Here is a 25,726-nt window from a genome sequence, read left to right on the forward strand (position 1 = left end):
AAAAAAGCCAGGCTGGAGTTTGCCAAAACTTACCTGAAAAAGCCTAAAACGTTTTGGAAGAATGTTCTCTGGTCAGATGAGACAAAAGTAGAGCTTTTTGGGCAAAGGCATCAACATAGAGTTTACAGGAGAAAAAAAGCGGCATTCAAAGAAAAGAACACGGTCCCTACAGTCAAACATGGCGGAGGTTCCCTGATATTTTGGGGTTGCTTTGCTGCCTCTGGCACTGGACTGCTTGACCGTGTGCATGGCATTATGAAGTCTGAAGACTACCAACAAATTGTGCAGCATAATGTAGGGCCCAGTGTGAGAAAGCTGTGTCTCCCTCAGAGGTCATGGGTCTTCCAGCAGGACAATGACCCAAAACACACTTCAAAAAGCACTAGAAAATGGTTTGAGAGAAAGCACTGGAGACTTCTAAGGTGGCCAGCAATGAGTCCAGACCTGAATCCCATAGAACACCAGTGGAGAGATCTAAAAATGTCAGTTTGGAGAAGGCACCCTTCAAATATCAGGGACCTGGAGCAGTTTGCCAAAGAAGAATGGTCTAAAATTCCAGCAGAGCATTGTAAGAAACTCATTGATGGTTACTGCAAGCGGTTGGTCGCAGTTATTTTGGCTAAAGGTTGTGCAACCAAATATTAGGCTGAGGGTGCCAATATTTGTCTGGCCCATTTTTGGAGTTTTGTGTGAAATGATCAATGTTTTGCTTTTTGCTTCATTCTCTTTTGTGTTTTTTCATTTAAGACAAATTAAATGAAGATAATACCAAAGAATTTGTGATTGCAGTAATCTTCAGGAAGAAACTGAGTATTATCTGACAGAATTGCAGGGGTGTGAATACTTTTGGCCATGACTGTATAAGCCAAAACCAGGGGTGGAACAAACAGAGGGGAAAGCTTCAATAGAAACATATGCAGCACTTCTGCATTTATCACCCAAATACTGACCAAATACTGCTAGTGTGAATGTGGCCACAAGCGCAGGAAATCTGAGCCATGCGCTGCGCCATCTCTCTGTGCTGCGCCATTACCCGTCCGCTACATGACCGGCACACTGACTGACACACCGCGGTGCTACGTCTGCCTTACCAGCTCGATACTCCGGTAAGTTACGGATGGCGTCTAAATGTCACTTTGCGTTTCCATGGACACCAAAGCTCCGCCCCCAGGGGCCTTTTTGTGCTACTCGCTGATTGCCTGTTTTGTTTTACTTCTATGTACGGTCCGGTTCCCGGTGTAGAGACACTCGCTACACGGCGTCCGGGAGTATAATCGCTGGATACGCAGAGCTCCGTGTATAATCCGCACAGGCAATAGTAAAGACACCTAGTAGAGGGCGCTTCTCATTTCCCAGCGTGCAGCGCGTCTTGACTTCCTTTCCCTCCATCTTGGATTCCGGTGCGGGTGAGCGGAGCTGAGTGTCTGATACAGGTTGCGGGGTTCGGGCTGTGGAGGCCTCTTGTGCTCGGAATATCGGGCCGGACGTGTAGTGCGGGCGCTGCTCCGTGACATGCGGGGTGTAGCGGGGCTGTGCGCGGGGGGATGGCGGCGATAGCGGCCGGATTGTGCGGCCCCGGGGACTTGGCAGTGGCTGCCGCGCTGTGTGCAGGACGTGGCCGGTCTCTACGGTGTGGGCTCGGGTTCCCTGCGTGTCCTGCCTGCAGCGCTGCACTGACCGCCCATACTCCGCTGCCTTCATGGTATGTCCCCATTGGTCCATATGGGCTCCAGGGGCTAAAGGGTTACTGCAGCTTTATAAGGGGGTCCCACCTACTAATCGGTGGGATTCTGCTGGGGCTGCTGGAGATGGCCACGTACCCACCAGTGATGTGTGGGGTCAGGCCGCAGCAGCTCGCAGTGTTCGGCCCACTGATGTCCATGTGTAGACATGGCTGCTCCCCCCAGGGTGCTGAGGGGTCCGGCTGCTCCCCCCAGGGTGCTGAGGGGTCCGGCTGCTCCCCCCAGGGTGCTGAGGGGTCCAGCTGCTCGCCCCAGGGTGCTGAGGGGTCCGGCTGCTCGCCCCAGGGTGCTGAGGGGTCCGGCTGCATTCGGATCGCACATTTAATCTGCAGCAAAACCTGTGCCATCTTTACTGCCAAGAGAGCAGGTTTTGGCTGAAGGAAAAAAAAAAGCTGCCAAAACCTCTGCGTGTGAACGTGACGTAAAGCTGCTCGGCTAATCCCCAATATGTGCCAAACCTGTGACTGTGATACTTGTATTGTGATCAGTCATTTGTAGTTTAGCAGGTCCGTATCATTCATAATCTCTTTTTGCGGCAGCTTTACATCTTCAGTCAAGTTTCTGGGACTTGTAACCTACATATAAGTGGACATAGTCCCTGTAGCTGTATGGCTACGTTCACATTAGCGTCGCGTCGCTGTTGCGTCGGCGACGCACGGAAAAACGCGCGCGTCGTTTTTTGACGAAATCGGACGCAAGAAAAATGCAACTTGTAGCGTTTTCTTGTGTCCGACGCTAGTGTCTAAAACGACGCACGTGTCGGAAAACGCGTGCAAAAAGACGCACGCGTCCCCTATGTTAAACATAGGGGCGCGTCGCCGACGCAACAGCGACGCACATTAGCGTAACGCTAATGTGAACGTAGCCTATGAGTGATGGAGTTGATTTTCTCACTTCTGACCACCTCCTTGTGTTTCCTTGCAGTACTCCCTGCATCTGGATACGAACTCAAAATGCCTGGCAGGTAAGCTAGTAAAGACTCCTGTGCTATCCCAGTGGTCTGGTCTCTGCAGATGCCTAATCTGTGTGTTATCACTTCCCCCTATACCAGATTGTGGTGCAAAGCAATCTTTGCTGGCTACAAGAGAGGCCTCCGAAACCAGAGGGAGCACACAGCCCTCCTGAAGATTGAAGGGGTCTACGCCAGAGATGAGACAGATTTCTACTTGGGCAAGAAATGCGCCTATGTATACAAAGCAAAAAAGTAAGTGTTTCATCTCTCCAGGTGTGAATTGTGCCAATGTTAGCAGAGATCCCACTCCTGCGTGACACTCCTGGATCTACCCTCCAATGGTTCTTGTGCGGTAGTTACCTGATACCCGGGTTCTCAGTAGTTGCTTAGTACATTTTCTGCACTGACATCTCAGTGAGCCGATGATTGTAACACAAGTCTATCACAAGAGGCAGCTGCAAGGGAAGATGGCAGCAGTCTAAAAGCTCCACATACATGTTAGACTAATGGCAGCCAGGATTGACTGGCATTCTGTGTGTGGGGGGCCCAGAAAACTGATTGGTGGAGGGGGATGTTGATCGGGCATGTCCACTCTAATACCTGAGCATTATGCCCCCTCCAGACATGTCTGGTGACGGCTCTCTCATAGAGAACATAGGAGCGCTCATCCGAACAAGGACACATATTGGCTTATTTTGCTCCAAAATACTAGTGCATGCTGTTGGTAAATCTGGAGCTTCTCTTAATATCCCCTTTTCTGTGCACTTTTCAAACCAAACCAGTTGTGTAAATTCTGAAAGAATTTGAATGTATTTTGCTTGATTTTCCCTAACTTATTAATAAGCATGAAGGTTTGTTACCATGACTAAGGAAAGTTCCATGTCCGAAACGCTCCTTTTTTTTTCATTTTAGTACAATGTTTTTAATGTACCTGGAACCTTTTTCGCGATACTAATAAATTATTGCCATTTTTTTATCCAAACATCTAAGTACCTTAGTTTACCTTTATGAAGATTTGTTACCCTTTTGGTTTAACACAGTAATATGTTACTCAGTGGCAGCAAATGTTATGTTCTCTTGTTGGCAATACTTTTTTATTCCGGGTGAAGTTTTCGATTGCAGGAACTCAATTCCCAGTGACGATAAAATCCAATTACCGTGATTCAATTTTCTTTAGGCCGGTTTCACGCGTTAGTGGCTCCGGTACGTGAGGTGAGTTTCCTCACGTACCGGAGCCACTGACTCACGTAGACACATTAAAATCAATGTGTCTCTGCACATGTCAGCGTGTTTTCACGGACCGTGTGTCCGTATGGAAAGCACGGAGACATGTCAGTGTTCGTGGGAGCGCACGGACCCATTAAAGTCAATGGGTCCGTGTAAAACACGTACCGCACACGGATGCTGTCCGTGTGCCGTGCAGGAGACAGCGCTACAGTAAGCGCTGTCCCCCCAGCTTGTGGTGCTGAAGCCCCATTCATTTCTTCTCTCCAGCAGCGTTCGCTGAAGAGAAGGAATGAAAAATCATAGTTTTGTTGTTTGTTTGTTTTTTGTGTTTAAAATAAAGTTCCCGGTAATCTCCCGCCCGCTGGCATTAAAATACTTACCAGGCTCCCTCGGCGCTTCCATCCTCTCAGCGTCGCAGCTCTTCCTGTATGAGCGGTTACGTGGTGCCGCTTATTACAGTGATGAATATGCGGCTCCACCTCCCATAGGGGTGGAGCCGCATATTTATCACTGTAATGTGCGGCACCACGTGACCACTCATACAGGAAGAGCTGAGAGGATGGAAGCGCCGAGGGAGGGGGAAGATTACCGGGAACTTTATTTTAAACACACAAAAAACAATGATTTTTCATTCCTTCTCTCCAGCGAACTCTGCTGGGAAGAAGGAATGAATTCTGGATTCAGCACCCAAAGCAGGGGACAGCGCTTAACTCTAGTAGTGCTGTCTCCTGCACGGTGCGTGTGGTACCCAGTTGGCACACGGCTGCCGCACGTGTGCCACACTGATGTGCCAGGTAAGCACGCGGACACGGATAACTCCGGTACCGATTTTTTTTTTTTTTTTTTTTTTTTTTTTTTTTTTTTTCCCGGTACCGGAATTATCTGGACGTGTGGGACAGGCCTTAGAGGAATTGTTCTTTGAAAAATAAATATTGAGACTCTACCATTGTTTCTGATCTCTCCGGTGCCCCTTTTTAATATGGTTTTCCTTTTGTGACTTTTCTTCTAGCAAAACAGTAACACCAGGAGGCAAACCAAATAAAACTCGTGTTATCTGGGGTAAGGTGACCAGAGCTCATGGCAACAGTGGCATGGTGCGTGCCAAGTTCCGCTCAAACCTGCCTGCCAAGGCCATGGGACACAGAATCCGCGTGGTGAGTACAAGTCATGAATTTAAAAGGCTGAGGCATTTTCTTGTGCATCTTTATAGGTTTCTTAGTATGTGGTTCATGGTGTCGTGCTCATGTTGCATCTTGTCACTTGTAAACCTCTAGTTGCTTTGCTTTAAAATGCACAAAATGGCAAATGTACATACTTACAGCGAACCTGTCACCAGGTTTGGCTGATGAGATACGGCCGTCACCTTTCAGCCCTCACATGCGGCATTCTATAATGCTGTATATCTGCCTCCAACCCGACCTGAAAGAGAATAGATTTTATTATACTCACCTGCAGGGCGGTCAGGTACGAGGGGTGTCACTGGTCTTGCTCCAGCTTCTCCCTCTTTGCAACGCTGTCCTTGCTTCGTTATGATGATGCATCGCTACGTCATCCACATCGTCTCCACAGTATTGCGCTCCTGCGCAGACGTACTTTTTCGTCCTGTTGAGGGCAGAGTAAAGTACTGCAGTGCTCTGGGCCTCTTACCTTTTCCAGCGCCTGCGCAGGAGTGTGTAGACTGGATGACATAACCTTTTTTAATTTCTCCCGCGCTGTATGGTAATCTCAGTCTGGTCCGATGGGCCTGGTTTCGGATCCTTCCCCCAGCTGCTGCTTGCTGGCCTCATTCTTTAATTGATGTGTATGACGCCTCGTCCGTCATCCACATTGCTGTGCGACATCTCGTGCCTGTGCAGTAATATTGCGTCTCGCGTTTGCACAGTATGCTTTGCCCAACTGCGAGCAAAGCCGATAAACAGAAGTGCGAATGCGCCGCGCATGCATTTCCAGTATGTAAGCTGCTAATGCTTGTGCAGCACATGTGCCCTTCTTTTTATCGGCTTTGCCTGCAGTTGGGCAAAGCATATTGTGCAGACGCGAGACGCAATATTTCTGCGCAAGATGTTACACCGCGATGTGGATCGACATCCATGTCAACTAAAAAATGAGGATGGAGAGGCCCAAAGCAACACCCATTGGAATGAGACGATTTCCATACAATGCAGGAGGAATTAAAAATCTATCTGAAATCCTACAGCCAGTGCCTGATACATTCTGTACAAATCATGGGTAGCATGTAGCTGTGGGTCCCATTAATTTACCTTTTGTGAGATAAATTCAGCAGCCTGATTGTTGGCTGGTAATGTTACCGCCTGTGCTAGTGCTCCCCTATTTGCTATAAATCTAGAACTGATGATCTTTCCTGCGAATTTCTAATTCCACATGACACGACTAGCCAAAAAGTAGCGTGCGAAAGGGCTGTCAGACAGCTGTATAAATTGGACCCCCATGCACAGACTGACCGTTAGCGATGCGATGGCTTCATATATTTCTATACCGCTATCACGTTTTGGGTCGGCAGAGCCGCGGCCAATCCAAGCATTGCTGTCCAATCTCAGTACAAATTTTACAGCCATCTGACTGCGTCCTAAAAGGGTTGTGTCCTTTTTTAGGTTTTACATTATTGTTGCTACTTGAGTAAGTTCCTGTGGAAAGTAATGGGTGAATGTATGTTGACTCTGACAACAAGGACGATACTTGTATACACGCATGCAAATACTTGAGTGCTCAAGAGGGGATCCCGCTTATCAACACTACGTTTGCATGAGAGTATTATATTTTGTCTTTTAAGTGACACCCTGAGCGATGAGCTCACTGACACATTATCTCATTTTGCAGTCAACCATGTTCTGTGATACAAAGGCTGTAGAAGCCAAACTGTTAGGCTATGTGCACACGTTCAGGAATTCATGCAGAAAATTCCTGAGAATTCCGGACATTTTCTGCATGAAATCCGCAAGAAAACCGCATGCGTTTTTGCCGCGGTTTTGACGCGTTTTTTCCGCGGTTTTTTCCGGACACTTCCCAATGCATTTTGGAGTGGGAAATCCGCAGAAAAACCGCAAAAAGATAGAGCATGTCCGGATTTTGTGCGGTATGCGTTTTTTTTGCGGAAAAAAACGCATGTGCACAAAACATCCGGAATTCATTCTAAATGATGGGATGCTTATTGTATGCGTTTTTTTTTTGCGGTTTTATAGCGTTTTTATCGGGAAAAACCGCAGAAAAAACCGCAACGTGTGAACACAGCCTTAAACACATTCAATGAAACCGTGTTGTAAACATTTGTTGCCAACAATACATGGTTTATTAAAAAATCCTCTCGTTCCCATTGTTGTCTATAATTTACACCTCATCTTAAATTTTACTTAATTTCTATATTACCCTAAATTGATGCATTCCTTGAGTATGAAAAGTCCAAAAATTGTTCTCTTCCAGTTTTGTTAGATGTTTGGATGAAGATTAAGTCAAACTGTAAAATATATTATTTGCCGTTCTAATCTGTTTGTGTTCTCTCTTTTTTTTCAGATGTTGTACCCTTCAAGGATCTAAACATTCTGTATAAATAAATGAACGTTCTGGTTCTTTTTTTGTCGGGAGTTTTTGTCACTTTCAGCTGATGAATGGTTATGACTGTAATAAGTGTTGCGAATACGTGCGGTGATGAGTGGGAATTGTATTCCTGCCCCTGTCTACAGAATTGTGTAAACCCCATGTAAAAATCCTCTGGGTATCTGTCATGGTTATGTGCAATCAAGTGAACCACTTCAACACCTTGGGATTTTGATTTTTTGTTTTTTGCTCCCCTTCTTCCCGGAGCCATAACTTTTATATATGTGAGGGCTTGTTTTTTGTGGGACAAGTTGTACTTTTGAATGACACCATTGGATTTCCTATATCATGTACTGGAAAATGTGGGAAAAAATTCCAAGTGCTGTGAAATTTCCAGGTCATTACCAGTTCAGATGGCAAACAAGTACAGGTTCTTTTTTTTTTTCTTTTTTTTTTAAGTGGTGAAAAAAAATCCAAATCCAAAATCTGGGGCTGGGTAAGAGCTTATTTTTTGAGCGCAGAACTGACATTTTTATTGATACTATTTTGGGGTAGATACAATCTTTTGATCACCTTTTATTGCAGTGTTGCGGCAACCGAAAACACGTAGTTCTGGCGTTTTTATGCCTTTTAGCGATCGGATTGTTTTTATATTTTAATCGGGCGTTTCTGAACGTAGTTCAAATCCCACCAAGCACAACATCTGCAAGGAGTTTGTATGCTCTCCCCATGTCTGCGTGGGTTTCCTCCTACATTGATGGCATCAGAGCGCTGCTCTGATAGGTATCCATGGTTATGGCCACTAGCAACTGTCACTATACGAGTGGTTGTAACTATGGATACCTAAGCTACTGCAATGCCTGCACATGGGGTAAGCAACATAGCTTATCAGGAGAACTATGCTACATTTCTAATTGGAGTTATTTGCTAATATTGTATTCTACATATTGGGAAAGGCTCTTGGAGATGGGAATACCCCTTTATCCTCTGATCAAAATCAGACTTTTCTGTGATTTTGTGTAGATTACTTGTACAACTTCTGTTCGAGATAATCACAGATGGAGTTCGTATGAGAAAAACTAATCTCTGAGCCATAAGTGTCATGTATTTTGATGAGACCGTCCCAGCTAGTCCGGTAATTGCAGTCCGATCTCAGAGCAGTCTGTATAAGCCCTAATACTTACATCTTTACTGGAATCTTCTCATGATAATCAAAGGTAGGGGTGTCAAACTGCATTCCTCGAGGGCCGCAAACCATGCGTGTTTTCAAGATTTCCTTAGCTTTGCACAAGGTGCTGGAATCGTGTGTAGGTGATTAAATTATCACCTGTGCAATGCAAGGAAATCCTGAAAACATGACCTGTCTGCAGCCCTTGCGGAATGCAGTTTGACACCTCTGATCAAAGGAGTTCACTATGTGGACAAAACTCATGGAGGGCCCAAATCTTTACAAGTGCAGCATGACTCCTACTAGGAATTGGGGTTTGTGTTTAACACTTGTTTGTTTTTATGAACAACTAGCTGAAGAGCCCGGCGTTGCCTGGGCATAGTAAATATTTGTGGTTATAGCACCTCACGTCTCTTATTTTCCCCCTCCCATCTCTCATTTTCCCCTCACTCCTCTCATTCCCCCCTAACACTTGTTATTTCGACCTCACATCTGTCATTTTCCGATCACTATTTTCCCTCACTCCTCTCATTTTGCACTCGCACCTTTTCATTTTCACCTCGCACCTCTTATTTTCCCCTCAGTATATACAGGTTTGTCATCTCCCTTATGTATAGTATACACCTATGTGTCATCTCCTCCTGTATATAGAATATACCTGTATGTCATCTCTTCTGTATATAGTATATACCTGATGTATGTCATCCCTATATACCATCTCTTTTATATAGTATATATCTGTATGTAATCTATATATCGTATATACCTGTGTCATCTCCCCTGTATATAGTATGTATGTGTGTGTCATCTGCTCCTGTATATAGTATATACCTGTCATCTCCCCTGTATATAGTATATATCTGTGTGTCATCTCCTGCATTAGACCGTGTTCACACGTTATTTGGTCAGTATTTTTACCTCAGTATTTGTAGGCTAAATTGGCAGCCTGATAAATCCCCAGCCAACAGGAAGCCCTCCCCCCTGGCAGTATATATTAGCTCACACATACACATAATAGACAGGTCATGTGACTGACAGCTGCCGTATTTCCTATATGGTACATTTGTTGCTCTTGTAGTTTGTCTGCTTATTAATCAGATTTTTATTTTTGAAGTTTAATACCAGACTTGTGTGTGTGTGTTTAAGGGCGAGTTTCATGTGTCAAGTTGTGTGTGTTGAGTTGCATATGGCAACATGCATGTAGCGACTTTTGTGAGATGTTTTGTGTGGCGACATGCGTGTAGCAACTTTTTGTGTCGAGTTGTATGTGACAGGTTAGTGTAGCAAATTGTGTGCAGCAAGTTTTGTGCATGGCGAGTTTTGCGCGTGGCGAGTTTTATGTGGTACGTTTTGAGTATGAGCAAGTCTTGTGAGGCAATTTTTGCATGTGTTGCAACTTTTATGCATGTGGCAATTTTTCCGCATGGCGAGTTTTCCAGGAGGTGCGCGTGTGGCTAGTTTTGCATGTGACGAATTTTGTTTTGACTTTTATGTGGCAAGGTTGGTGTATGTGTGGTGAAATGTGTGCTGAGGGTGGTAAATGTGTGGTAGATTTTGTGTGTGTGTGTTCATATCCCCGTGTGTGGTGAGTATCCCATGTCGGGGCCACACCTTAGCAACTGTACGGTATATACTCTTGGCGCCATCGCTCTTAGGCTGTCCTCACACTCGGCGTATAAAAATACGGTCCGTTATTTATGGCCGTAATAAGCAGAAAAGTCCCAAAAATAGTGATTCGTATGTCATCCGTAGGCAGGGTGTTTCAGCGTATTTTGCGCATGGCATCCTCCGTATGGAATCCGTACTGCGAGATTTTCTGGCAGGCTTGCAAAACTGACATACGGACATACAATGGATCCATGGGCTCAAATAATCGTAAAAGCATATATACTGTGTGTGTGTGTGTGTGTGTGTGTATACACACACACACACTACAGACAAAAAGTTTTGACACCCCTCATTTAAAGATATTTCTGTGTTTTCATGGCTATCAAAATTGTACAATCATACTGAAGGCATCAAAACTATGAACTAACACATGTGGAATTATATACTTAACAAAAAAGTGTGAAACAACTGAAATTATGTCTTATAATCTAGGTTCTTCAAAGTAGCCACCTTTTGCTTTGATGTCTGCTTTGCACACTTTTGGCATTCTCTTGATGAGCTTCAAGAGGTAGTCACCGGGAGTGGTCTTCCAACAATCTTGAAGGAGTTCCCAGAGATGCTTAGCACTTGTTGGCCCTTTTGTCTTCACTCTGCGGTCCAGCTCATCCCAAACCATCTCGACTGGGTTCAGGTCTGATGACTGTGGAGGTCAAATAGCCCTTACACAGCCTGGAGGTGTGTTTGGGGTCATTGTCCTGTTGAAAAATAAATGATGGTCCAACTAAACGCAAACCGGATGGAATAGCACGCCACTGCAAGATGCTGTGGTAGCCATGCTGGTTCAGTATGCCTTCAATTTGTAATAAATCCCCAAAAGTGTCACCAGCAAAGCACCATCACACCTCCTCCTCCATGCTTCACGGTGGGAACCAGGCATGTAGACTCCAACCGTTCACCTTTTCTGCGTCGCACAAAGACACGGTGGTTGGAACCAAAGATCTCAAATTTGGACTCATCAGACCAAAGCACAGATTTCCACTGGTCTAATGTCCATTCCTTGTGTCCTTTAACCCAAACAAGTCTCTTCGGCTTGTTGCCTGTCCTTAGCAGTGGTTTCCTAGCAGCTATTTTACCATGAAGGCCTGCTGCACAAAGTCTCTTAACAGTTGTAGAGATGTCTGCTGCTAGAACTCTGTGTGGCATTGACCTGGTGACACACACACACACATATATTTTATATATATATGTGTGTGTGTATGTACATATATATATCAGTGAGCACATCATACAGCGCTAGATAGCTTAAAAGCCGGTAATTCAATTGCTGGCTTTTCCTATCCTTCTCAAACCTGACATGATATGAGACATGGTTTACATACAGTAAACCATCTCATATCCTTTTTTTTTTTTTTTTTTTTTTGCATATTCCACACTACTGTTAGTAGTGTGTATGTGCAAAATTTGGGCGCTCTAGCTATTAAATGAAAGGGTTAAATCGCGGAGAAAATTGGCGTGGGCTCCCGCGCAATTTTCTCCGCCAGTGTGGCAAAGCCAGTGACTGAGGGCAGATATTAATAGCCTGGAGAGGGTCCATGGTTGTTGGAAGCCCCTTCCCCTTCCAGGGTAAAAACATCTGCCCCCAGCTACCACCGAAAATGCACTTCTGAAAGACGCGCCTATTATGGCACTTAGCCTCTCTCTTCCCACTCCCGTGTAGTGGTGGGATATGGGGTAATGAAGGGTTAATGTAATCTTGCTATTGTAAGGTGACATTAAGCCAGATTAATAATGGAGAAGCGTCAATTATGAAACCTATCCATTATTAATCCAATAGTATGAAATGGTTAAAAAAACACATTACAAAGTATTTTAATGAAATAAATACACAGGTTGTTGTAATATTTTATTATACTGGTAATCCACCTGAAGACCCTCGTTCTGTAAAAAAGGTAAAATAAAAAATCAATATCCCATACCTTCCCCTGCTTGTAAAAACCCTTCCAACAAATGGAATGTAGGTGAATGGCCTGTAGTTACCTCGAGTTGCGGTGATGCGCCCTCTGCTGGATGTCCTCATATGAACTCGAGCCTGGGAAAATATTCTGAATACTTACCGAGCCTCCCGATGTCCGTCCGTCTTCTCCATGGGCGCCGCCATCTAACAAAATGGCGGGCGCATGCGCAGTGCGCCCACCGAATCTGCCGACCGGCAGATTCGTTCCAGGTAAATTTTGATCACTGTGATCGTTTTTATCACAGTGATCAAAATAAAAAAATAGTAAATGACCCCCCCCCCCCCCCTTATCACCCCCATAGGTAGGGATTGGCCGCGGATCCGCAGCGGATCGGCCGCTGCGGATTCGTAGCAGTTTTCCATCAGGTTTACAGTACCATGTAAACCTATGGAAAACCAAGTCTGCTGTGCCCATGGTGCGGAAAATATAGCGCGGAAATGCGTTGTATTTTCCGCAGCATGTCAATTATTTGTGCGGATTCCGCAGCGTTTTACACCTGTTCCTCAATAGGAATCCGCAGGTGAAATCCGCACAAAAAAACACTGTAAATCCGCAGGTAAAATGCAGTGCCTTTTACCTGAGGATTTTTCAAAAATCATGCGGAAAAATCTCACGAATCCGCAACGTGGGCACATAGCCTTAGGGTTGGAAATAGGGTTAAGATTAGGCTTGTGGTTAGGGTTAGGGGTGTGTTGGGGTTAGTGCTGAAGTTAGAATTGAGGGGTTTCCACGGTTTAGGCACATCAGGGGTCTCCAAACGCAACATGGCTCCACCATTGATTCCAGCCAATCTTGTGTTCAAAAAGTCAAATGGTGCTCCCTCCCTTACGAGCCCCGACGTGCGCCCAAACAGTGGTTTACCCCCACATATGGGGTACCAGCGTACTCTGGACAAACTGGGCAACAACTATTGGGGTCCAATTTCTCCTCTTACCCTTGCAAAAATAAAAAATTGCTTGCTAAAACAATTTTTGAGGAAAGAAAAATGATTTTTTTTAATTTCAGGGCTCTGCGTTGTAAACTTCTGTGAAGCACTTGGGGGGGGGGTTCAAAGTGCTCACAACATATCTAGATAAATTCCTTGGGGGACTCTAGTTTCTAAAATGGGGTCACTCGGGAGTTTCTACTGTTTAGGCACATCAGGGGCTCTGCAAACGCAACGTGACGCCTGCAGACCATTCCATCAAAATCTGCATTTCAAAAGTCACTACTTCCCTTCCGAGCCCCGGAACAGTGCCCAAACAGTGGTTCCCCCCACATATGGGGCATCAGTGTACTCAGGACAAACTGGACAACAACTTTTGGGGTCCAATTTCTCCTGTTACTCTAGTAAAAAATAAAAAATTGCAGGGTAAAAAATAATTTTTGAGGAAAGAAAAATGATTTTTTATTTTCACGGCTCTGCGTTATAAACTGTGAAGAACTTGGGGGTTTAAAGTGGTCACCGCACATCTAGATTAGTTCCTTGGGGGGGGGGTCTAGTTTCGAAAATGGGGTCACATGTGGGGGAGCTCCAATGTTTAGGTACACAGGGGCTCTCCAAACGCCACAAGGTGTCCGCAAACGATTGGAGCTAATTTTTCATTCAAAAGTCAAATGGCGCTCCTTCCCTTCCGAGCCTTGCCATGTGCACAAACAGTGGTTTGTGACCACATACAGTCATGGCCAGAAGTATTGACACCCCTGCAATTCTGTCAGATAATACTCATTTTCTTCCTGGAAATGATTGCAAACACAAATTCTTTGGTATTATTATCTTAATTTAATTTGTCTTAAATGAAAAAAAAACACAAAAAGAATTGTCCTAAAGCCAAATTGGATATAATTCCACACCAAACATAAAAAAGGGGGTGGATAAAAGTATTGGCACTGTTTAAAAAATCATGTGATGCTTCTCTAATTTGTGTAATTAACAGCACCTGTAACTTAGCTGTGGCACCTAACAGGTATTGGCAATAACTAAATCACACTTGCAGCCAGTGGACATGGATTAAAGTTGACTCAACCGCTGTCCTGTGTCCTTGTGTGTACCACATTGAGCATGGAGAAAATAAAGAAGACCAAAGAACTGTCTGAGGAATTGAGAAACCAAATTGTGAGGAACCATGAGCAATCTCAAGGCAACAAGTCCATCTCCAAAAACCTGAATGTTCTGTGTCTACCGTGCGCAGTGTCATCAAGAAGTTTAAAGCCCATGGCACTGTACTATCCGTCGGCGTCTGAATGAAAAGGGACTGTATGGTAGGAGACCTAGGAAGATCCCACTTCTTACCCCGAGACATAAAAATGCCAGGCTGGAGTCTGCCAAAACTTAGGGTACTTTCACACTGGCGTTTTTTGTAATACGTCGCAATGCGTCGTTTAGGGGAAAAAATGCATCCTGCAAAGTTGTTTGCAGGATGCGTTTTTGCCCCATAGCGTAACATTACCGACGTATTGACACACGTCGCAACCGTCGTGCGACGGTTGCGCCGTGTTGTGGCGGACCGCCGGGAGCAAAAAACGTTAAATGTAACGTTTTTTGCTCCAGACGGACCGCTTTTTCCGACCGTGCATGCGCGGCCGGAACTCCGCCCCCACCTCCCCGCACCTCACAATGGGGCAGCGAATGCGTCGGAGAATGCATCCGCTGCACCCGTTGTGCGGTGCTAACAACGCTAGCGTCGGAATCTCGGCCCGACGCAATGCGACGGGCCGAATTCCGATGCTAGTGTGAAAGTAGCCTTACCTGAAAAAGCCTAAAACGTTTTTGAAGAATGTTCTCTGGTCAGATGAGACAAAAGTAGAGCTTTTTGGGCAAAGGCATCAACATAGAGTTTACAGGAGAAAAAAAGAGGCATTCAAAGAAAAGAACACTGTCCCTACAGTCAAACATGGCGGAGGTTCCCTGATATTTTGGGGTTGCTTTGCTGCTCTGGCACTGGACTGCTTGACCGTGTGCATGGCGTTATGAAGTCTGGAGACTACCAACAAATTTTGCAGCATAATGTAGGGCCCATTGTGAGAAAGCTGGGTCTCCTTCAGAGGTCATGGGTCTTCCAGCAGGACAATGACCCAAAACACACTTCAAAAAGCACTAGAAAATGGTTTGAGAGAAAGCACTGGAGACTTCTAAGGTGGCCAGCAATGAGTCCAGACCTGAATCTCCTAGAACACCTGTGGAGAGATCTAAAAATGGCAGTTTGGAGAAGGCACCCTTCAAATATCAGGGACCTGGAGCAGTTTGCCAAAGAAGAATGGTCTAAAATTCCAGCAGAGCATTGTAAGAAACTCATTGATGGTTACCGGAAGTGGTTGGTCGCAGTTGGCTAAAGGTTGTGCAACAAATTATTAGGCTGAGGGTGCCAATACTTTTGTCTGGCCCATTTTTGGAGTTTGGTGTGAAATGATCAATGTTTTGCTTCATTCTCTTTTGTGTTTTTTTCATTTAAGACAAATGAGGATAATAATACCAAATAATTTGTGTTTGCAATCATTTTCAGGAAGAAAATGAATATTATCTGACAGAATTGCAGGGGTGTCAATACTTTTGGCCATGACTGTATGAGGTATTGGTGTACTCAGGAGAAATTGCCCAACACATTTTAGGATCCATTTTATCCTGTTGCCCATGTGAAAATGAAAAAATTGAGGCTAAAAGCAATTTTTTGTGAAAAAAAAGGACTTTTTCATTTTTACGGATCAATTTGTGAAGCATTTGGGGGTTCAAAGTGCTCACTATGCATCTAGATAAGCTCCTTGGGGGGTCTAGTTTCCAAAATGGGGTCACATGTGGGGGAGCTCCAATGTTTAGGCACACGGGGGCTCTCCAAACGCGACATGGTGTCCGCTAAAGATTGGAGCCAATTTTTTTATTGATAAAGTCAAATGGCGTTCCTTCCCTTCCGAGTCCTGTCGTGCGCCCAAACAGTGGTTTCCCCCCCACATATGAGGTATCAGCGTACTCAGGATAAATTGGACAACAACTTTCGGGGTCCAGTTTCTCTTTTTACCCTTGGGAAAATTAAAAAAATTGTTGCTAAAACATCATTTTTGTGACTAAAAACTTAAATGTTCATTTTTTCCTTCCATGTTGCTTCTGCTGCTGTGAAGTACCTGAAGGGTTAATAAAGTTCTTGAATGTGATTTTGAGCACCTTGAGGGGTGCAGTTTTTAGAATGGTGTCACTTTTGGGTATTTTCAGCCATACAGACCCCTCAAACTGACTTCAAATGTGAGGTGGTTCCTAAAAAAAAAATGATTTTGTAAATTTCTTTGTAAAAATGAGAAATCGCTGGTCAAATTTTAACCCTTATAACTTCCTAGCAAAAAAAAAATTTTGTTTCCAAAATTGTGCTGATGTAAAGTAGACATGTGGGAAATGTAATTTATTAACTATTTTGTGTCACATAACTCTCTGGTTTAACAGAATAAAAATTCAAAATGTGAAAATTGCAAAATTTTCAAAATTTTAGCCAAATTTCCATTTTTTTCACAAATAAACGCAAAAATTATCGACCTAAATTTACCACTACCATGAAGCCCAATATGTCACGAAAAAACAGTCTCAGAACTGTTAGGATCTGTTGAAGCGTTCCTGAGTTGTCTCATAAAGGGCCACTGGTCAGAATTGCAAAAAACGGCCAGGTCATTAAGGTCAAAATAGGCTAGGTCATGAAGGGGTTAAATGGAAAATGCCATCCAATCTGCAGGCTCCATGTTATGGAGCAGACTGATAACACTATCAGAAATGATTCAGTAATAATCTGTGCTTTAGTCATTTAATCCTCTGCTCTATGACTGGTCCAGACAGTGATTGATTGCTATCCATGCATGTATTCCTATACACAGCCAGCTGTCAGTCACTGATGGAACCACCCAATCCCAGAAAGAGGACAGGATTAAATGCTGAAAACATGGGCTATTCTGAATCTTTTCTTGTAGAACAATGTAACAATCTACTCAGTGCCCCCTGCTCTATAATGAGGAACACAGATTTTTTTTTAGCCCTTTCCGACATTGGAAGTAATAATACGTCCATGCACTCTGGGCCTTATTGACACGGGACGGATTATTACATCAACGCGATCGTGTGTGCACATAGGCTGTGCGCACACGATTGCCGCTGGGTATCAGCGGATTCTGACACCCAAAAATAAGTGCCAGGAGCGGTTCCGCACTGCTCCCAGCATTCCCAAAGCAGGAAGAGGGATGACAGCCCCTCTGCCCTTGGATCGGAGGCCTTGCGGGGTCCCAGTTGTTGCCACGGTGACTGAATGTCATCATGATGACATCTGGGTCACCAGAGCTAGGAAAGTTGTTAGATCAGGTTCAGTGCATGATCAGCAACTTTCCCTGACCGTGCAGAGCTGACAGTTTTCATAGCACGGAGATCCTGCTACATCCCCATGCTGAACAAGTGATCACCTTGCAAAAATGATAGTCCCATAGTGGGACAAAGTGTAAAAATATATTTAAAAAGAAAATCAAGATATTGTACCCATTAAGAATTAGTTGTATAAAAAAAACGAACAATATAAGTACACATATTTGGTATTGCCACATCCAGAACGACTTGACCTATAAAACTGTCCAACTTGAGTGGATGACAAACTCATATTCAGTGGCCAGTGTCAGGCAGCTGCTACAAAGGCAAATAAAATAATGGGATGCATTAAAAGAGGCATAGATGCTCATGAGGAGAACATAATTTTACCTCTATACAAGTCACTTGTTCGACCACACTTAGAATACTGTGCACAGTTCTGGTCTCCGGTGTATAAGAAAGACATAGCTGAACTAGAGTGGGTGCAGAGAAGAGCGACCAAGGTTATTAGAGGACTGGGGGGTCTGCAATACCAAGATAGGTTATTACACTTGGGGCTATTTAGTTTGGAAAAGCGAAGACTAAGGGGTGATCTTATTTTAATGTATAACTATATGAGGGGACAGTACAAAGACCTTTCTGATGATCTTTTTAATCATAGACCTGAAAAAGAGACAAGGGGGCATCCTCTATGTCTGGAGGAAAGAAGGTTTAAGCATAATAACAGGCGCGGATTCTTTACTGTAAGAGCAGTGAGACTATGGAACTCTCTGCCGTATGATGTTGTAATGAGTGATTCATTACTTAAATTTAAGAGGGGACTGGATACCTTTCTGGAAAAGTATAATGTTACAGGGTATATACACTAGATTCCTTCATAGGGTGTTGATCCAGGGAACTAGTCTGATTGCCATATGTGGAGTCGGGAGGAATTTTTTTCTCCAAAGTGGAGCTTACTATTTGCCACATGGTTTTTTTTGCCTTCCTCTGGATCAATATGTTAGGGCATGTTAGGTTAGGCTATGGGTTGAATTAGATGGACTTAAAGTCTTCCTTCAACCTTAATAACTATGTAACTAGTTAGCTCCTTTAGTGAACACCATAAAAAAAGGCAAAAACAATGCTTTATCATCATACAGCTGAGCAAAAAGTAGAATTAAAAGCTATCAAAAATAGATATAAATAAACATGGTACCACTGAAAACGTCATCTTGTGCCGCAAAAAAACAAGCCGCCATACAGCGGGAAAATAAAAAAAAATTATAGCTGTCAGAATAAAGCGATGCAAAAATAATTATTTTTTTCTCTATAAAATTGTGTACAAGCGCCAAAGCATAAAAAGTTATAAATGAGGTAAATAATAATAAATGAGGTATCACTGTAATCGTACTGACCAGAAGAAAAAACTGCCTCATCAATTTTACCACACATGGAATTACAAAAAATCCCCCACCAAAAAAAAAAATCCTGAATTGCTGAGTTTTGTTCATTCTGCCTCTCAAAAATCGAAATGGAAAGCAATCAAAAAATGTATTGTCTGAAAATATCAAAACGGTCAACGTGCCCCACAAAAATAACAGGCCATCACATGACTCTGGGCCAAAAATTATAGCTTTCAAAATATGGTGATGCAAAAACTAGTTTCCGCAATATAAAACGTCTTTTAGTGTGTGACAGCAGCCAAACATAAAAACCTGATTATAAATCTGGTATCGCTGTAATCGCACCGACCGACAGAATAAAATCACTTATACCGCACGAGGAACGGCAATAAAAAATTAAACCAATTCTTCACATGCTGTTGATTTTTTTTATTCTGCCTCCCAAAGATTGCAGTAAGGGTATGTGCACACATCAGGATTTCTTGCAGAAATTTCCTGAAAAAAAAAACGGAAATTTTCTGCAAGAAATCCGCATTTTTTTTGCGTTTTTTTTTTGCATTTTTTTTTAGCATTTTGCAAGCGTAATTAGCTTGCAGAATGCTAAAGTTTTCCAAGCGATCTGTAGCATCGCTTGGAAAACTGATTTACAGGATGGTCACACTTGTCAAACTATGCCGCATCTATAGTAAAAGATAGAATGTTTAAAAATAATTTAAAAAAATGGTTATACTCACCCTGCAGACAGCCGATCTCCTCAGCGGCGTCCATTCCTATAGATGGTGTGTGTGTGTGCAGGACCTTCGATGACGTCGCGGTCACGCGACCAATCACAGGACCGTGACGTCATCGTAGGTCCTTCACACAGAGCATCTATAGGAACAGAAGCGGCAGCATGCACCGCTGAGAGGCGGGAAGACACCGGGGCCATCAGAAGGTGAGTATATGACTATTTTTTATTTTAATTCTTTTTTTTTTACTAATTATATGGTGCCAAGTCCGTGGAGGAGAGTCTCTTCTCCTCCACCCTGGGTACCAACTGCACATAATCTGCTTACTTCCCGCATGGTGTGCACAGCCCCATGCGGAAAGTAAGCAGATCAATGCATTCCTAGGTGTGCGGAATCCCCGCAATTCCGCATTTTTAATGAACATGTTGCTTTTTTTTCCGCAATGCGATTTTTTCGCGGAAAAAAAAGCAACATTTGCACTAGAAATGCGGAATACACTGTAATTAATAGGAGGCATATGTAAGCGTTTTTTTCGAATTTTTATCACGTTTTTATAGTGAAAAAAACGCGAAAAATACTGAATGTGTGCACATGGCCTAAGGCTCGGCTCACATTTATCCTGTGCTCTGCACTGAGTGCTTACACCTGGGTTTCCGTGTAACTCTGAAATACGTGAATCAGACTGAACCCCGGCAGAAGATAACTATAATGAGGCAGATGGAGACGCTGTGAATGCCGTCTGACCTGTGATCCAGCAGTGTCTGTCCTTTTAGGATTGCATAAAAGTGCCGTCGGCCACAGTTTTGTGCACTTCTGAAAAGAAGGACACTGATGAATAGAGGCCAGATGGAGTCCAAAGTAATTCTGCTGCCTCATTATAGTGAATGGATCCCTCAGGGGTTTCATCTGAATCACTTCACTCAGAGATTTAGATGGAAACCCCAAAGCGAGTGCTCAGCGTTGAGATGGATAACTGTGATCCCAAACGTTATGTAAAATGTTCCCAATAAAAGCTTCAATTAAATCCACAAAAAAAGCAAGCCCCCTCTCAGATCTGTCATCTGTTAATGGAAATATAGGGGGCTCCCACATTACTGGTAGCACAAAGGCTCTGGAAAAGCAAAATGGCTCCTCACCCGCCAAAAGAAATTCAGCAAATTCTCCCCTTCCAAATGGCCCCCTCCCTTCTAAGCCCCAGTGTGCCTAAACCACATATAGCACCCACGTTTGGCATTTCTGGAGCGATGAGAGCCGGCTAACTTACGGGTTTATGCCTCCAGAAGCATGGGCTGGGCATAACGCACTAGTGACTACAGCGTACTGGTCATTACAACGGCAGTTTGCAATCTTCACTCGGCAACATTCATTGCTGCTTGTTTCTGGAAAATGTCAATGATCACTGCACCCCTAGATGAAATGATTGGGGAGTGCAGTTTGTCAAATGGGTTCACATTTAGGGGGTTTCTGTTGTTCCGACACCTCAGGGGCTCTACCAATGTGACATGGCACCCTCAAACCATTCCAACAATATCTGAGCCCCAATATGGTGCCTCTTCCCTTCTACCTGGCTGGTCCGGTGTGGGAGTGCGGCGCACTACCTGAGGCACGTTTCGGAGTGAGTCCTGGGGGGGGGAGAATACATTTTTTTTTTCAATTTTTTTTTATTTTATTACCTTTCTAAAAGCAATGTTTCCGTACTCTTTAAGACTACTAGTTTCTTTTTTTTTTCCTCTCTCTCTCTCTCTTCCAACAGTATTTTCATCCAAATGGTTTGCCATTCATATGTCCATTAGCAGATTGATAACAGAAGCAATATTTCCTCTACTAGGGATTTTGCTGGATAGAGGTATCTATAACCTGTACATAACCTCTTTCTCATGTACAGCACCATGGAATTAATGGTGCTATATAAATAACAATAATAATTCTGCATTTTCAGTGTGTGTTCTCTAACTGTGCCTCAAAAGTAGTATTCCCCCACATACGGGGTATCTGGAGAAAATGCACAACAAATTGTATGGTGCCATTTCTCCTGTTACCCTTATGAAAATGCAAAATTTTGGGCCAAAATAACATTTTTGTGGGGAATATGTAATTTTTATTTTTCCCTTTCTCAACGTTATAAACTTCTGTGAAGCACCTGAGGGTTCAATGTGCTCACCACACATCTAGATCAGTTCTATGAAGGGTCTAGTTTCCAAAATGGTGTCGCTTGTGGGGGGTTTCCACTATCTAGGCACATCTGGGGCTCTCCAAACGCGACATGGGGTCGGCCAATTGTTCCAGCAAAATGAGAAATTGCTGGTCAACTTTTAACCCTTATAACTTCCTAACAAAAAAAAATGTTAGTTCCAAAATTGTGCTGATGTAAAGTAGACATGTGGGAAATGTTACTTATTAACTTTTTTGTGTGACGACTGCGATTTAAGAGCATGAAAATTCAAAATTTTAAAATTGCGAAATTTTCGGCAAATTTCCTTTTTTTTCGCAAACAAACACAAGTCATATCAAATAAATTTTACCGCTAACATCAAGTACAATAAGTCACAAAAAAAATCAAACAATCACCGGGATCCATTGAAGCATTCTAGAGTTATAACCAAATAAAGTGACAATGGTCAGAATTGTAAAAATTGGCCCGGTCATTAATGTGCAAATGACCTTCGCCTTTGGGGCTAAAGGGGTTAAAGAACCTGGCTGGCTGACAGAGGGACTGTAGAATGTAAGTCCTTAAAGGCAGGGTCCTCTCCCCTCTGTATCAGTCTGTCATTGTTAGTTTGCCTACTGTAAGTGATATCTGTAACTTGTATGTAACCCCTTCTCATGTACAGCACCATGGAATCAATGGTGCTATATAAATAATAATAGAGGGCACATGACATAGGATAATTCAAAATTTACAAAAGAGTTCTTTGCAGTATGCCTGTTTGTCCACCAGGTGGCACCTGTGTACTGCACAGTCCTCACATGACCTGGTTTTTCTTACCAAATATTTAGCCTCAGTCTATCCAGAGTTTGCATATCACCTACCAGCAGGACTGTGCACAGTAACCTATACTGTCAGGTCGGCGCCGTTATACTGAATAAAATGATACCTGGTGATGAAATCCGTCTTGTGGTTGTGGTTTAAGCTTTATTTTCAGTTAATGATATGCTCGTGCTTGGGCGGCCTGTGGGTGGCGCTATGTGGTGCTCTGCTGACATTCTCAGTGAACCGACTGCAAATAGAAATAGGTATGTGGTATAGACACTGTTATCCGGAATCCATGCAGGCTATTTAAGCCTGTGATGAATGGCCTATGGCTGTATCTAAAGGAAAATACCTTATCTTGCTGTGATGAGTGGGGGGCAGCGGCGCGGTATCCACCGCTTGTCGTGTGGCTCCGGATAACTGTGTCTATACCACATACCTATTTCTATTTGCAGTCAGTTCACTGAGGAAGGTCTGATTGGCCGAAACGTTTGTATGTATAATTTTTTATTACAACACATGGATCATTAATGCAACTTCTGCAATTTCCTGTGTGCCGAGTTTATTCTACTAGTCCAACACGGTTTGGGATCCTACTTGCGCACCAGATAACAGTTGTGCTTACGTCTAAATATATTTTCTGCTTACATATTCATCCTTTATGGCTTCTGACCGGTCACTGATCCCTCACTGACCTGACCCCACTCTACATACTGCATATCTTATTGTTTGAAAAAATGAAAAAAAATTGATTCATCATGAAGTCGGCGGCGCCTGCGATGTAGCATGATCGCATCTATAATAACCATATTTTCTTTTGATTTTGTCATATTTTTATTCTCAAGAAATTTCTTAATGAAAATGGCGCCTGTGCAGTAGCATCATTCGGAATGCGATAGATGCTACTGCTCATGATCCGCCAGTTTGCTAGAGAAAATAAACAATTTGGCTCCATCAAAATGGCAGTGGTGCCTGCGCAGTAGCATCTGTTGGCGAACCGATAGATGCTACTACTGCCATCTTAATTGAGCCAAATCTTTTTTTTTTTCTGTAGCAAAATGGCGGAGCATGCGCAGTATCATCTATCGCATTCCGAATGATGCTACTGCAGAAGCACAGCCGCCGGCGCCATTTTGATTAAGAATTTTTTTTTCCTCAAGAAATTTATGACAATAGCATGAAAATATGGCCGTTATAGATCCAATCATTCTACAGTGCCGACATGATGAATATAATTTTTATTTTTTCAGATAGGATATACAGTATGTAAACTAATATCCAAAATGTTTATTAATATACAAAAGGCAAAAGACAAGGATAAGATTGGACGCCCCCTGAGGAAGGAAGTTTTTTCGAAACGCGCGTCGGGGAGGGCGGGAGACTGCACAGATCCTTGTCACACACCACTCGGTATATTATGTTAGCGTGATGCTTTTACAATTATTGATATTTGATAACATGTGTTAAGCATCTACTGCTGTGACAATAGGGTATTTGTTGCAGACTCACACCGCTTATGCTGTGATATGGTTCACCCCTTGTTCCAGTCTTATCCTTGTATTTTGCCTTTTGTGTATTAATAAACATTTGGGATATTTGTAAAATTGCTGCGGACATTTTTCCACTGCTTCTGTTGTGGTGTCTCTTGTCGATTTTAGTGGGTCCTGATGGTCCTAACAATTTAGCTATGGATTACCTCTATATTTCAATACACATCAATATACATAATCGTCTAAGGGTCACTTCCGTCTGTCTGTCTGTCCTTCTGTCACGGTTATTCCTTCGCTGATTGGTCTCGGCAGGTAGCTGCCTGTCATGGCTACCGTGACCAATCAGCGATGGCCACAGTCCGATTAGTCCCTCCCCTACTCCCCTGCACTCACTGCCCGGCGCCAGCTCCGTAATCCCCTCCGCTCACCGCTCACACAGGGTTAATGGCAGCGGTAACGGCCCGCGGTGTAACGCACTCCGTTACCGCTGCTATTAACCCTGTGTGTCCCCAACTATTTACTTTTGATGCTGCCTATGCAGCGTCAATAGTAAAAATGTCATGTTAAAAATAATTAAAAAAAAAAAAAAAACTGCTATACTCACCCTCCGCCGCCTTTCCCACTCCTCGCCATGCTCCCGGGACCGCTCCATTGCAAGCAGCAGCTTCCGGTCCCCCAGGGCTGGTGTGCGACAAGGACCTGCCGTGACGTCACCATAGGTCCTGCTCACACCAGCCCTGGGAACGCAAGCTGCCGCTTGCAATGGAGCAGTCCCGGGAGCATGGCGAGGAGTGGGAAAGGCGGCGGAGGGTGAGTATAGCAGGACTTCAACGGGCTATAGGTGAGCATATGTTTATTTATTTTTTTTAAGTCTCTATGCTACGTGGCTCTGTGCTGGCCAATATACTACATGACTGGGCAATATACTACGTGGCTCTGCTATACACTATGTGGCTGGGCAATATACTACGTGACTGGGCAATATACCGTACTACCTGGGCTGTGCGATATACTACGTGGCTGGGCAATATACTACGTGACTGGGCAATATACTACGTGGCTCTGCTATATACTACGTGGCTGGGCAATATACTACGTGGCTGGGCAATATACTACGTGGCTGGGCAATATACTACGTGGCTGGGCAATATACTACGTGACTGGGCAATATACTACGTGGCTCTGCTATATACTATGTGGCTGGGCAATATACTACGTGGCTCTGCTATATACTACGTGACTGAGCAATATACTACATGGCTCTGCTATATACTATGTGGCTGGGCAATATACTACGTGGCTCTGCTATATACTATGTGGCTGGGCAATATACTACGTGACTGGGCAATATACCGTACTACGTGGGCTGTGCTATATACTATGTGGCTGGGCAATATACTACGTGGCTGGGCAATATACTACGTGGCTGGGCAATATACTACGTGGCAGGGCAATATACTACGTGGCTGGGCAATATACTACATCGCTGGGCAATATACTACGTAACTGGGCAATATAGTACGTGGCTGGGCAATATACTACGTGGCTGGGCAATATACTACGTGGCTGGGCAATATACTACGTGG

At 43.8% G+C, this 25,726-nt stretch overlaps 2 protein-coding genes across 3 annotated transcripts in view; one reads left to right on the forward strand and one right to left on the reverse strand.

The window, feature by feature from the left end:
• IQCG (IQ motif containing G) overlaps nucleotides 1-1,169 on the reverse strand; it is a 49,252-nt gene extending 48,083 nt beyond the window's left edge. The window contains exon 1 of one of the 2 annotated variants that reach the window (XM_069726997.1): nucleotides 1,092-1,169. The gene's annotated coding sequence lies outside the window, so the exon portion shown is untranslated. The remainder of the gene's footprint in view (nucleotides 1-1,091) is intronic. The other variant, XM_069726998.1, reaches the window with a different exon arrangement.
• A 105-nt stretch (nucleotides 1,170-1,274) lies between these two features.
• On the forward strand, nucleotides 1,275-7,503 carry RPL35A (ribosomal protein L35a). The gene is made up of 5 exons (XM_069726999.1): nucleotides 1,275-1,406; nucleotides 2,667-2,706; nucleotides 2,794-2,946; nucleotides 4,931-5,075; nucleotides 7,450-7,503. The coding sequence occupies exons 2-5, from the start codon at nucleotides 2,696-2,698 to the stop codon at nucleotides 7,471-7,473; spliced, it is 333 nt and encodes a 110-aa protein (XP_069583100.1). The 5' UTR covers nucleotides 1,275-1,406; nucleotides 2,667-2,695; the 3' UTR covers nucleotides 7,474-7,503.
• The last annotated feature ends 18,223 nt before the right edge of the window (nucleotides 7,504-25,726 follow it).

This window comes from Ranitomeya imitator, chromosome 5, assembly GCF_032444005.1.
Source record: "Ranitomeya imitator isolate aRanImi1 chromosome 5, aRanImi1.pri, whole genome shotgun sequence".
NCBI classification, from domain to species: Eukaryota; Metazoa; Chordata; class Amphibia; order Anura; family Dendrobatidae; genus Ranitomeya; species Ranitomeya imitator.

Coding starts and splice junctions, on each gene's coding strand:
- RPL35A (XM_069726999.1), top strand. Junction 2,947..4,930: donor TATGTATACAAAGCAAAAAA/GTAAGTGTTTCA, acceptor CTTTTCTTCTAG/CAAAACAGTAACACCAGGAG. Junction 5,076..7,449: donor TGGGACACAGAATCCGCGTG/GTGAGTACAAGT, acceptor CTTTTTTTTCAG/ATGTTGTACCCTTCAAGGAT.